This window comes from Anolis sagrei, chromosome 1 (assembly GCF_037176765.1).
Source record: "Anolis sagrei isolate rAnoSag1 chromosome 1, rAnoSag1.mat, whole genome shotgun sequence".
In the NCBI taxonomy this organism is placed as follows: Eukaryota; Metazoa; Chordata; class Lepidosauria; order Squamata; family Dactyloidae; genus Anolis; species Anolis sagrei.
In genome coordinates this window covers 222,366,601-222,379,872 of record NC_090021.1, presented here as the reverse complement: position 1 = coordinate 222,379,872, position 13,272 = coordinate 222,366,601, and the positions used below count along the sequence as shown (strand labels likewise).

General features: G+C 37.8%; 1 protein-coding gene across 12 annotated transcripts in view; it reads right to left on the bottom strand.

The window, feature by feature from the left end:
• Positions 1-13,272, bottom strand: part of CLASP1 (cytoplasmic linker associated protein 1) — a 209,660-nt gene that overhangs the window by 36,619 nt on the left and 159,769 nt on the right. For 10 of the 12 annotated variants that reach the window (XM_060774347.2, XM_060774414.2, XM_060774364.2 and 7 more), the window contains 8 exons: positions 12,841-12,864; positions 11,135-11,379; positions 9,969-10,032; positions 8,998-9,161; positions 6,565-6,643; positions 6,172-6,315; positions 1,142-1,285; positions 139-245 (listed from right to left, as the gene is read on the bottom strand). In XM_060774347.2, the coding sequence (XP_060630330.1) occupies positions 139-245; positions 1,142-1,285; positions 6,172-6,315; positions 6,565-6,643; positions 8,998-9,161; positions 9,969-10,032; positions 11,135-11,379; positions 12,841-12,864 (971 nt within the window). Of the gene's footprint in view, positions 1-138; positions 246-1,141; positions 1,286-3,309; positions 3,406-6,171; positions 6,316-6,564; positions 6,644-8,997; positions 9,162-9,968; positions 10,033-11,134; positions 11,380-12,840; positions 12,865-13,272 lie in introns of all 12 variants that reach the window. The other 2 variants (XM_067473460.1, XM_067473470.1) reach the window with 1 other exon arrangement.

The following is a 13,272-nucleotide window of genomic DNA, read 5'->3' as shown; positions in this document are numbered from 1 at the left end:
TGCAGTATAGATTAGCTTTATTTTCTGCTCAACTTTCACAGCTAAGGAAATGTATACTATCATATACATTCTAAACAAACATATTTTAATAAACTATTTGTCATGTTTTATGGCAATCTTTTAATTAAACTACATTACCTTGGAGATAGTCCTCCATGTGAACAGTTGGTAGGTGAAGTTAAGGGGCTGGTTCTGCTGCTGGGATGACGTGAAGGAGTTCGGCCAACAGTATTGCTAGGGGAACCCTATTAGATAGCCAAGCAAGAGAAGAGGAGAGGAGAAGGGAACAAATGAAGGGAAGAAGGGAGAAAAATCAAACATATGGAAGAAATATTTCCATATATCATTTATACCTTATACATTGTATGACTTACACAGAGTCCATTTTTATTAAGAACGTGTCTGTGAAGCATCTCAGTAACAGCTTAAATATCAATGGCTTCAAAAAATTGTCAGTTTTTAAGAAAACATAGGTAAGGCCTGGGTGTGTTTCAAGAGTTTAGAAACAACAGAAATGGCATTTCAACAACAAAAACTAGCTTATCCTTCAAGCCAGTTGTTCACTTGCTTCTCTTCTCCAATTCCAGTCCTCTCATTTCTCCCAACCATTGCCATTCAAATTCACCTTACCCTATTTCACCAAGAGCAGTAGAGGCAACTGCAAAGGGGGGGGGGGCTCTCCAATCCTCCTCTGTGGAATACTAGTTGCTAGACAGAAAGACTGTCACTAACCCCCTTTTCACAAGACTTTGTCTTAGAACACTGACATGCAACACACCAGGCTGTGGAGCCAGAGGGATGGTGGATAATGAGATCTCTTTCCTTGTCCTTGAAGCTAGACTAAGATGCTGCCATTACTCCTGGCCTGGGTTTAATAAAAAAAAAAAAAGAGTATATAATTGATAATAATGGAATTAAACTTGAAATTCTTCTCTGGCTTGGATTGCACCTCGAGCATAGGGAGACATTAACTTTTAATGCTAAGCCAAAAACTGACACTTGAACTTATTTATAATAGTGACAACTACAATGTTTAAAAGCAATCTTGGTGCTACCCAATAAAGCTGCATATTTTAAGACAGATGTGACTAGTAGCTTGTACATGTTTTTGTTTTGAAGGAAAAGCTGCTGACAGTCTTACCACGCTAGTGTTACTGGAGTTCTTGAGGTGGTTGTGTAGTAGCCGGGTAGCACCATCCTGGAATGTTTTTGGCAAGGCACCAAGTAACATAGTAAACTCAGGAGTGTTCAGTTCAAACAGAGAAATGAGGACTATTTGTGCTGCCTAGGAAGAAAAAGACAAACAGCCAGTCAGCAACAGGGCCATTTTTAAACATCCACTTAAGTCTTATTGGGGAAGTGTCTTACCAAGTACCAAGGAGAACTCAAGAGTGCAATTCAGAGCCATTAATAGGGTTTACCATAGGCTTCAACTGGATGTGAAGAATATTGTACATTCCAAATATTGGAATCAGTCCATTGAATACATTGCAAGTATTGCAGTCAAAGATAAACAAAGCACTTTTCAGGTCAATGAAATGCTTTGTGTATCCGCTATATATTGCATAAAGGTCCAGTAGTAAAGAGGAATCTTGCCACAATTACAAAAAAAAATTAAAATAATGTGTATCTCACAGCTTTGTAAGTACAATGGATTATTCCTTAGAAGCTGTCTGTACATTGTTACACCTCTTCAAAAATCCTTTGGCAAGCTTGTTTTAGGCTTTTAACCAGCTGAACTGTGGACCTGCATCCTGCAGTTCACAACTCAATGGAACTGCATTTGTCATGCACTTTACTGCTCAAGTCCAAATATATCATCTTTCTTAAATAATAATAATATCTGGTTTTGCAGATTCCAATACATGCTGTGGACTGGATGGCCCATGAGGTCTCTTCCAACTCTTTGATTCTATGATTCTATGAGTGCATATTCAGAAGAAAGTCCCACAAAGTGAAAGAAGACTTCCTCCTTAGTCTGATCTCACAGGACTGCAGCCATAAATACTTCCCCTATTTTGATATGTTAGCCACACATTGTGACTAGTGTGACCGTTCTGTCCTTATGTAGACTTTCAGCTGTACAAAACCTCTCCAAGCATTCATGCATTTAGCAAATGTGGGCTAGACTGTAGTCTTGTAGACAGTGGATCTTGCTCTGGGAAAAGTAACCCATAGCTAACATCACCATTAAAGTGCCAACTCCTTTCTTGATTACATATACTAATGAAGTCAAATTTTCAGCAGCTCGATATGGGGAAAACTGTTAAGACTCAGTGTCTGAATTATAACTTTTTCCACTTCAAGGAAGCAAAGCTTGTCAGAAGCAATTGTTTCTTTTGGATGCAAAATCCTAACTGGCCCCTCTTTCCTCTAAGCAGAACATCTTCCAGCTGTGTAGGGAATATCCAAGACAAGATACTCCTGTCCATCTTATTCTGCATGACTGTAGAACATTAATCAAAGTGTACATTCTCTGAACTGAAAATATTATCGTAAGTCAAAGATCCAAGAAAAGATCAGTTACCATGGTGAGTAAAATAAAAGCAGGGAATCATGCCAAACTAGATTGAGCACTTAGAAAAACCATGCACAACCTTGAATTCTAACTTTAGTTCAGTTAAGAAAACCTACATGCACATCAGTGGTACAAGCAGAGGAAAACAACAGCCAAATTCAAAACATCCCACACCACTTCTCAAGTGTCCAGTTGGTCTGATTCAAAATCAGGCCATTTGGGTCAAGGTGAACCCTCCATTCCTAGACTCTCTTAGTCTGCAACAGCTTCTATCACTTCCCAATTCACACTTATTTTCCCTGGAAATACAGTATTATAATGATATCTCTCTAAAACTAATATTCCTCAGGGAGATAATTTGAGTGCACATGTCATTCTTCAAGTCCAAAGAAGAATGGCATAAACAATTGGGAACAATTTAGGTCATCTGTCTGTATAGTATGGACAAAATTCCTCTGCCCTTTGTCTTCCAGAGGGGTTGTGCTGAGCTAACTTGAATTCCCATTCCACTTCTGGAATGGGAATTTTCAGTCATTTCCCACTCAAATTTGCCATGAATTCATCTGGTATTGCAACTTACTTGCAGCCTCTCTCTTTGGGCTGCAATGGTCTCACTTAACCTAATTCAAAAGGAAATACACACACTCTCTCTCACACACACAAAGAGTCGCCGCTGTATTTTCTGTCAAACCTTCCCAGTCCACTCCTTTCCTTAAATCTATAATATATTAGAACTCTAGACTGCAAGCAGAGTAATGTCTTATGATTAGTGCACACTACTTTTAGTCTACCTGTTTACACTTCTCTTCCAGGTTTCCTTCACCAGGACCTGACGAAGCTGTGGTTGGTCTAGCAGACATATCCTCACCTACCCAACTATGCATGGTCTGAGTTCAACAAATAGGAAAGGGAACATTGTTTAGCAGAAGCAAGCAGACAATTTGTAATGATGACCAATATAAAAGAGCAATTATGTATTTTTGCCAGAGCTGCATTTTCAAAGCAGGTGGTAATTCTCCACTTTGAAAACAATGTCATAAAAATTGTCACTCTGATCATGCCTGAGATTTCAGCGACTCTTTGAGTCCCATTTAATATTATTCAAACTCTGCAATTACCAGTGGGCCACTCAATAGTATACTCAGACTTTATATTTTTCTCCATGAATACCCACTGATTAATGCTATTTGACTTTTTTATTATTAGGAAAGGAAAAAAAACCCATGATTTTTTTAAGGACACTTTACTCAGAATTTTTTTGAATTGAGCAAAAGTCACATAAATATCAATTGTTTCCATAAGTCTAATTGTAAAATTCTAAAAATAAGAAAGAAGTTTATATACTCAGAGGTCCTATGGTTTTCAAGTGAAGCCTACTCCCAGGCCGATGTGCACAGGACTTTAGCCTGAAGCAGCAAAACAACAGAAAAAGCAAGCAACCAATCTCAATGTTGATTGGATAGGTTTAGGGCAAGCGTGTTAACAGATTGGGTTGCCATTATAAAATACCTTCACCTACATATGAATTTCCAAGGAATATCTGAACCTTTTAGAAGATCCACTTAGGCTTAATATTTAGAATACTATGCAGTATTTACTGATTTATTATTTAATAATAATTCATCACTGTTACAAGTTAAATATGGATTAAGCAACTCTGTTTTTTGCAATTAAATTATAGTTTCACCTAAATTTTTTTTTTGGCTAATGGGCATGACAACGTATTGTAGTCATCTGTTCCACAAGAAAGGTTGAGGAGTTTCCATGTGAGTGAAGGAAAAACATGGAAAGAACCTGTGATTTCAAGTCATAATTGTCTGATCAGAAAACTGGAAAGCTTGAGTCTTTACTGAATCTGCCAAATCAAGTTGACTTTTTCAATGAGCTTCCTACAGCAATCCTCAAGATTACTTCCCTACTTTTAGCCAATTTAATATTCATACAGTAGTATTGTCTCCTCCTGTAGGAAGCTCATTGAAACATATCTAATTCACACTGATTCAGGCATTTTGTTGCTTAGTTCTCAGATTTGAAGAGATCCTCTTGGAACTCTTTATGACCTGGTTTAACTGAATATGGCACTAAAAACACGAATCACAAACTTTATCGATGGCAGAAGATCATTCATGAATTATACTACAATAGTCACAGTAGGGATGGCTGAGGAATTCCTTCTCATTGGCTCCCTCTTGCTAGTTTCCATATTCTTGCTATTCTGTGTCTTGCCTTCTCCAGCACTTACAGATTGATTTTCTCTCCATATCTGAATTTTGCTTTCAACAATTGCCAAGATGATATTCCCCTTATTTTCTGAACAGCAAAGTTGAGCGATCTTTAGAGCTGACTGATGTAAAATGTAAAGTGTCATTTGTGACACATTTCAATAGCAAGTATGTTATACATGCAGGATGCACCCACTGCATACTGCCCTACTGAACGCCTTTACAAGAGTGTCTGCCTGTACAGAAAGCATGGAAATCCTTGAGTTCTGCTGCAAAAATGTCAAAGGGCGAAGGAAGAGAAAGCACAGAATGCCATTTTTCAGAGTAAAACCAATATCACAATAATACAAATTAATGTTTACATAGAGGTTTTGTCTCCTTGAAATTAGTTTCAAACCGTTTCTTGTATGGTTTTATGATACTAATATTGTTTCTCTATGAACTTGTTGAACAAGTTTAGCTTTTCAATACAAACTAACAAGTTGTGTACTGAACAGTTAAGATAAAGAGGAGAAGGTTAGGTTGTCTTTTGAGTGCACCACTGTTAGAGGCAGAAATGGGGTGAAAATGGTCCTGGTATTCCTGATACACTTTCTTGGGAAGTTCACTTAATTAATTATATTTTAGGGACCAGATAATTTTCTTCTATTCCCTCAGATCTTGTACATATTGTACTTTTGTGAAGGTCTCTTCCAACTGCTAGGTCCGTTGCTGCTCTGATTCTTAATATCGCTGGTTCTATTTAAAATCGATATGCTGTACACCATCCTGGAATCAAACACTTTCAAACAAACAAATATTGGTCCCATTTTTATTTAACCAGAAGCATGAACTCCTTCTGGTATGTTATGGTGGATTACTGAACCATGTCTTCAAATGATACTGTTTTCTGAATAAAGCACTAATTTGGCCATCTATTAGCACAAAGATGTTAATGTCTCACTGATATCCAAACAGTTATGTTCTCAAAGACAAAATACAGATTGATCTGATGTGATAAATTCAGATACAAGCTTTCAAGAATCCCAGAGTAGCATTGACTGTTTCTTTATACCAGGAGAAGCATTCACCTGAATAGACTTCTTGTGAATGTTGCTTCAGTCCAAAGAAAACAGGGAATGCAATCCTATGATTTTGGAAGGCTGTTCATGAATTTCAGCTAAAGAAGGGGGAAGGGGGCAGTTTTTGACAATTGTCATTTCTCTTTTTCAGAAAGTCCCTTTCAATGCAGAAACAGAGGGGTAAATCTATGAAAACTGTCTTTTCAATGATTTACTAACAGCAATATTCTGATGGGTAACTACATTTAACAAAATGCAAATTATGTATGGCTCCAAGTCAGTATATATCTCAGTGTTGATCTATTTCACAATTATTGTAATTGTTTAAAATAAAACTCTACCATCATCTCTTCACATTATTTTCACTCACCTTTCTCACATCTGAGCTCTTTGGTTCTGTAGTCCAGGTAATAATCCTGGAAACTGCAAGTTTTGCTTCACTGGAATTTACAAAATCTGTGGGGTCCATCTGTCTGGCCAATGATTCAATGTACTTCAGGATTGCTACTTTGACCTACAGAGAGTAGAACACTCCTATAAGTAAAAAGTAAGATCCCAATCCATAAAGCTCAAAATCCTTCCCTCCTCACACCTAGTAACTTAGGTATCATTTATGAACTGCAGAAAACTAGATTTTCTGATAGCCTTTAAGTATATCCACTGAATAACATACAACATTTCCAACTTTTCTGTTGTCAAGAATTAGGATCACTTTGTTCTTAAATGTAAACACTTTATAATGAAATACAAAGACATTATTTACCTTAAGGTTTGGTGTTTGAGTTTGATCTACAATAAATCTCATCAAAATATTAAATTGCTGATCAAAAGGAAAGGAATCCCTAGAGTGGAAAGAACAGACAGGAAAGCGTGACAACACATTCTATTACCACCTGCAAGATATAGCCAGAAGCCAAAACACAGACTCACATTACGTTTAATCAACATTACATTTTTTTTGTCCGTGATTAAAAATATAGACACTGGCAGTCCCTATGTTATGAATAAGATAGGTTCGTGAGTTCGTTCTTTTGTTGAATTTGTTTGCAAATCGGAAGAGGTACATTTTTTTCAATGTACAGTAGAGTCTCGCTTATCCAATCTTCACTCATCCAAAGCTCTGTATTATCCCACACAGACTGCCTCCCACCCAGATCCACAGTTGTTTCCATACATTGCAATGTTTTGGTGCTAAATTAGTAAATATAGTAATTACTACATAACGTTAACGTGTATTGAACTACTTTTTCTGCCAATTTGTTTTAAAACATGTTTTGGTGTATAATTTGTAAAATCATAACGTAATTTGACATTTAATAGGCTTTTCCTAAATCCCTTCTTATTATCCAACATTTTTGCTTACACAATGTTCTGCCAGCCTGTTTATGTTGGATAAGCAAGACTCTACTGTAACTTCAGCCAAAAATATATATGCTTTAGTTTTGGATAGCACTGGGAAATATTAACACCGGTGGTGTTTGTTACACTGTCTGTGCCCCCATTCAGAAGATTTCACCTCACTTTTTGTTCCTGTAATTATTGGATTTTGAAAACTATGGCTTGTTGTGGAAACAAGGATTGATGATAAAGCTTCAGTTGAGATAATTTTTCCCCATGACAACTCTTTCAGGGGCGAAATTCCTTTCTGAAAGGTAGATTTCTCTCACTTCCTGTAGTCTCACCCCTGTTCTTAACTATACGTTGTTCGTAAGTCAGATGTTTGTAACTCAGGGACTGCCTAGTACTCCCCCATATTTTTTTCCGTTTCATTCAGACTTCTTGCCTTACAATATTTTGATTTAGGATGCCAAAAAATAAAATATGCAGTAGATGCCAGCCACAGCCTAGTAGTGGGAGAAAGGAATATAACCAAACTCAAATACCTGCATAGAAGTAATGGGCACTGCTACAAATAATGCTCATGGAGCTTTGCAAACTCTCTGTAAACAGCGAAGAGACTAGATACATTAGTCCCAATACATTGTTTAATCTAAGTATAAACCCCCAGTTATTGACTGCTGAAAAATGGTTAATACACAGTCAATGGTATTGACTGTTGGCTTTGGATAGATTACAGCTCAAGCCTCTAAAGTGATTTCACATAGTCAGTCAAGACTCCATGGTTTATTAACAAAAAAAGTGGCCATTCCACATGTGCATTTGTAAGAAAGTAAGAAACTTCTCCTCATGGTTTAATTTTTAATGAAATAAGCCAATAACAAAAATCATAATTGATTCTTGCCTTGTTTCAAGGACTGATTCATATGTGAAAGCAACTGTAGCAATTGTAATGAATCAAGATGTGTATTTAATTTTTAATGTAATAAGCCAATAACAAAAAATCATAATTGATTCTTGCCTTCTCAAGGCTTCCTCAGCAAGCGAGAGTCCAAAAGTGGCAGGCTAAAACCCAGAGCCTCAATCAATGGCTGATACCAAATGAGGGACTCTCTCCTGGGCACACAAGAGAACTGGGTAACCTGTAAGGCGCTGAACAGACTGCACTCTGGCACCACGAGATGCAGAGCGAACCTTAAGAAATGGGGCTATAAAGTGGAATCCACGACATGTGAGTGTGAAGAAGAGCAAACCACAGACCACCTATTACAATGCAGTCTGAGCCCTGCCACATACACAATGGAGGACCTTCTTATAGCGACACCAGAGGCACTCCAAGTGGCCAGCTACTGGTCAAAGGACATTTAATCAACTACTAAGTTTGCAAACTTTGTATTTTGTTTGTTTGTTTGTTTCTAATGCAATACAACTGTGTGGTTTGCTCCTGACACGATAAATAAATTCAAGGACTGATTCATATGTGAAAGCAAATGTAGCAATTGTAATAAATCAAGATGTGTATTTTTTCTGGTTAATACACCAGAAATTATGCATCTATATTATTGCATAAAAAAGCAAGGGAGTAGGAAACACTTGCATCAAGTAGACTATTCCTCAAATGCTAAGGATAGTTTCAAGCAGGCAGTTTCCCAATCCACTGCACATAACACACCAGATAACATCTCATGCTGACTATAGGTGAATTGAAGCTCAATATATCTGGAGAGTATATGTTGAGGAAAGATACTTAAACCACTATATCTTCTCTTTCTAAGAAGAGAAGAAACTGGCATACAGGAAGGTTCATAGGTAATACTGGCATACAGGAAGGTTCCACTGTCATTTGCCAACAAGTTACCTTGTCACATCCAGAGCTTTCTGCACTTTTGCTTGCACTGATCCCAGCAAGTCAGCACCCATCTTCTTGAGTAACTGGGTCAGAAGGACAAAGAGCCAATCTTGCAAGTCATCCTTGTGAATAATGATGAAATCTACCAGGGTTTCAAGAAACATACTAAAAACCTGTAAATGATAAGGAGAGCAAGAAAAAAGTAATGGTGTAAAAACACTTTTCTTTCAATGGGAAGAACAACTGTTTTAAGTGAGAGATGGCAAACACCAATGTGATATGCCATTTTAAACATACAAAAGAAGTGAGATTGGGAGATGGGGTGAGGAGGAAGGAGAAAACACTTACTCTCTGTTGTGAATTCCACCGCAAAACAGGGCATGCAACAAAACAAACCATTCATTAGTACACAGATATATAGAGAATCAAAGTAAATTACTCTAAGGCAGTTTTTCTTAACACCCAGATTTCTTGCAGAAAAATTTGTCACAGAGCAGGCTAAGGCCACAAAGACACCTACTGAAATAACCCATTTTATTTCACGGTGAAATGTTCTGCTCCAGATATCATCCCACATTTACAACACTCACTTTCAGAATGTATCCAAATATTGTTCATAGTTTGTAAAGTCTGAAATTCTATTTAGTATTGTGCTCAAATACTGTGTTCTATAAAGGAGTGGAATTATTTATACCACAACTTCAACTTCATGCACCTGATGTGGTAGAATGTAATCAACAAGGACATGCTATAATGAAAGTGTAAGTCTTTGAGATGTCACATGAATATTTGTTGGGTTTTCCCCTCATTTGGTTGCCCAATCCTAAAAGGCAAATCTATCTCAATAAATAACACATACACAAGTAGATTGAGATAACTTGGGTTTTGAAAACTGGGTTGATCTACATAATGAAATGTTTAAGAATATATTTTCTTCACAAAATACAATATTTGTCTTAAAGATATCCTTATGATGTTACCTTGCTGTGTGGGTCTGCAAACATGCGTGTGAAGATCTCACACAGCCTTTTCAATTCCACTCGACTGAAACACAAAACAATTAAAGAAACTATTTAAGATCTGACAGAGAGCATCTGAAAAGTAAGTAAAAGCAAATCCTTGTTACTAATATCAAGATTAATAGCACCAAAAGATATAAACTGGACTTTTGTTGGTCAAGCCCAACTAAAATAGACCAACTAAATCAATGTTAAATGTATGAGACAACATGCAGGTAAATCCCACTGATTCCGAGTCTCTGGTCATGGACTCGGAACAATGGGTTCAAATTACAAGAAGGAGTTTCCACCTGAACATTATGAAGATCTTCCTGACAGTAAGAGTTGTTCAGCAATGGAATTATCTGCCTTGGAGAGTGGTGGAAGTTCGTTCCTTGAAGGCTTTTAAGCAGAGGCTGGATGGCCATCTGTTAGAGGTACTTTGATTGGGCTTTTCCTGCATGGCAGAGGGTTGTATTAGATGGCCCATGTGGCCTCTCCTATGATTCTATGTTAAGCTATGGCCTAGGAATGCATTTTAGGCCATTGTCTGTAAAGCAACTAAAGACCAGAAATTGAAAAAAATATTTAAGATGAAATGTCAAATCCCCCCCCCCCATCCCCTCCCCAAAAAAGAGGATCCTTTCGCCTTGCTCTCCTTCTCTCTTGCTTAGGGCAACAAAAATGCCTGCAAAAAAATTAAATTCACACCAACTAAGGGCAGTTAAAGACAGTATAAGTTTTTTTTGTGATTTTAAACTACTGCATATTAAAGAGTTTTAAAATCATATTAAATATTTGTATTTGTGTATTAATGTTTTATCTATTTCACACCACCTCCTGGGACCCTGGTGGCCTGAGAGTTAATAAATAAATGTTTTAAGTTAATAAATACAACATAAATGTTGTCCTCACTAATGAATGTTATTCCCTTTAGTGTTACACCCATGTCAAAAATACAAAAATGTGGCTTTCGAACAATTAATAATTTGTCATCATTGTAAGTACCGACAGGAATTACTGCCAACAACTGGAAGACACCCTGGTCATTGAGAAATGTTCTATAGTTTGCTTTCTTAACTTGTACTTCAGCTGTACCAGGAGTGAGGTACCAATGAAGAGCCCATTAAATCTGCTTAAGCACTCACCTCAGTGTCCGTTGGCTCTTCAGTAAATTCTGCAGGCCTATCAGTCCTTCTTTCCTTTCAGACCAGTTGGAACTAGCACAGTGATTTAAGACCTCGGCCACATCCTCTGTCTGCCGCAAGTAATGGGGGATGCCTCCATTGCGGGAACCATAGGAACGCTCTGAACAAGCACTCGATGCGTCGCTGTTTGCGTCATCATCAGAATACATTCCATATGGCTCATACCTTCGTCTCACCGGTTTTTTCTGGTGGAGTGGGTGAATGGGAAGGGAAATTAATAGACTTTGCAGAGTTATATTTCTGTTACCACCACCCCACAAAGGCTAGGCAATTGCAACAAGAGTGGAATGCAATTAAACTGCATCTCATCAGTGGTATATGAAATGGGGCCAAGGGGAGAGCAAGCAGGCTTAGCAAAGTGTACTGAACGAACAAATGGTATTCACTGCAAACACTTTCCTGAAATCAGTCTGTAAATAAAATGCTTAAAACAATACTAAATATACTCTGGTGCAATTTCATAATCAATCTATATTTGCATGGAGAAAAATGTGTCTACGCTTTCTAATGGTGAAATGACTACCAAGCACCAGCTTCATTAAAGCTCAAATGAAGGAAAAGCATGTTAACCCTAGCACAGAGAACCTTGAGGATCACAACATGGGCTGAAAGCCTCTAATAACTAGCTCTGAGAGAACTGTCAGTGTCCTGTGATCTGAGGAGCAATCCTAGTGTCACTACTGTAAAACGAGATACTTATTGCTTGACACAGAAGCCACTGGTAATAGAAACTGTGACACTGCTGAGGCCAAAACATACTACATGTCTTGGATAGATAGCAGTGGATTCAGAAAAATAGCTGCTACATCCTATTTTAATCTTATGGGATAGAACTAAAAACAAAAAAGCTTAAAATGGCAACCTGTGAAACAAAGAGCTATTACATTAAGGGCTCCATGTTTTCCACATCTGTGCCAATTTTTTTTTCAATTGACTAGATTTTGTTGTATTTTTTTGAACATTTTACAACAAACTTATTTTGAAATCCAAGTTTTTTTCTTGAAGAGAAGAGCTCAGAATTAGGTAGAAAGAGCATTTAGAAGCAACTGTGAGCCACCTCTAGATTGTGAAATTATACTAACATAATCCTTTACAGAAATCTGGTTCTCTTGTGTCAATATTTTGATTTCTTAAGGCAGCTATCACAAAATCTGTTAAGAAAATGATATTATTTCCAGTCCAACAAGACTGTAATTTGATACAACTTGGATTCTAACATGTTAAACAATTACACCACCACAGGCATGTAGCCGGGGGGGGGGGGGGGGGGGGGGCTCGGGGGGTTTCAGGCCCCCCCCCCCCGAAATTTTCATGGTGGTTTGCGAAAAGGCCTTATTGGTGCATTATTTATCTTTATTCATATCATGATCTGATCACCATACTCAATATATCCCATGTGCATGGGGGTATTGGGGTAATGCTACAAAAGGTTTGCTAGGCTAGACCCTCTTTCACTCAGACTCACCCCCCCCGAAACTCAGCCCCCCCCCCCAAAACCCCCCCTGAAAAAAAATTCAGCCCCCCCCCCCCCCGAAACGAAATCCTGGCTACGGGCCTGCACCACCATATGAATTTTGAAACAGGGAGAGCAAAAAACAGAAAGTAAACTAAAGAAAGAAAGAAAAAAAGTAAAACAGCACTGGTACCTTGCTCCTGGAGTCTCCTAACAGCTGTATGCAGGAAAATATTGAAGGGTGGGAAAAAGCATAGAGAATTATGTCAGAAGCTTATGCAGGGATTGCTCTTGCAACAAAAATGTACAAGCAAATGCACCTTCGCAAATTAAAAATACAAATTCAGCCAATTTGTTTTCAAGCAACATAAAATTAAAATGATTTCAGAGTGCGGCATCAAGGTGATTACTCTTTGACTCTTGGTTTAATAGAAGCCAAGTTTTCTTGGAGAGTATGCTTATGCTGGCAATACGGAGTTGGCATTTTGCCTGCACTAAAGCTAACATACCAATGCCTTATATCCTACTGACACTGGTATAAACCTCTCCTAAAAGAGTCCCAACCCAGAACATCATCTCCAAGCATCTCTTCTCTTACAATTCTCATCATCCTAGGTCAGTATGG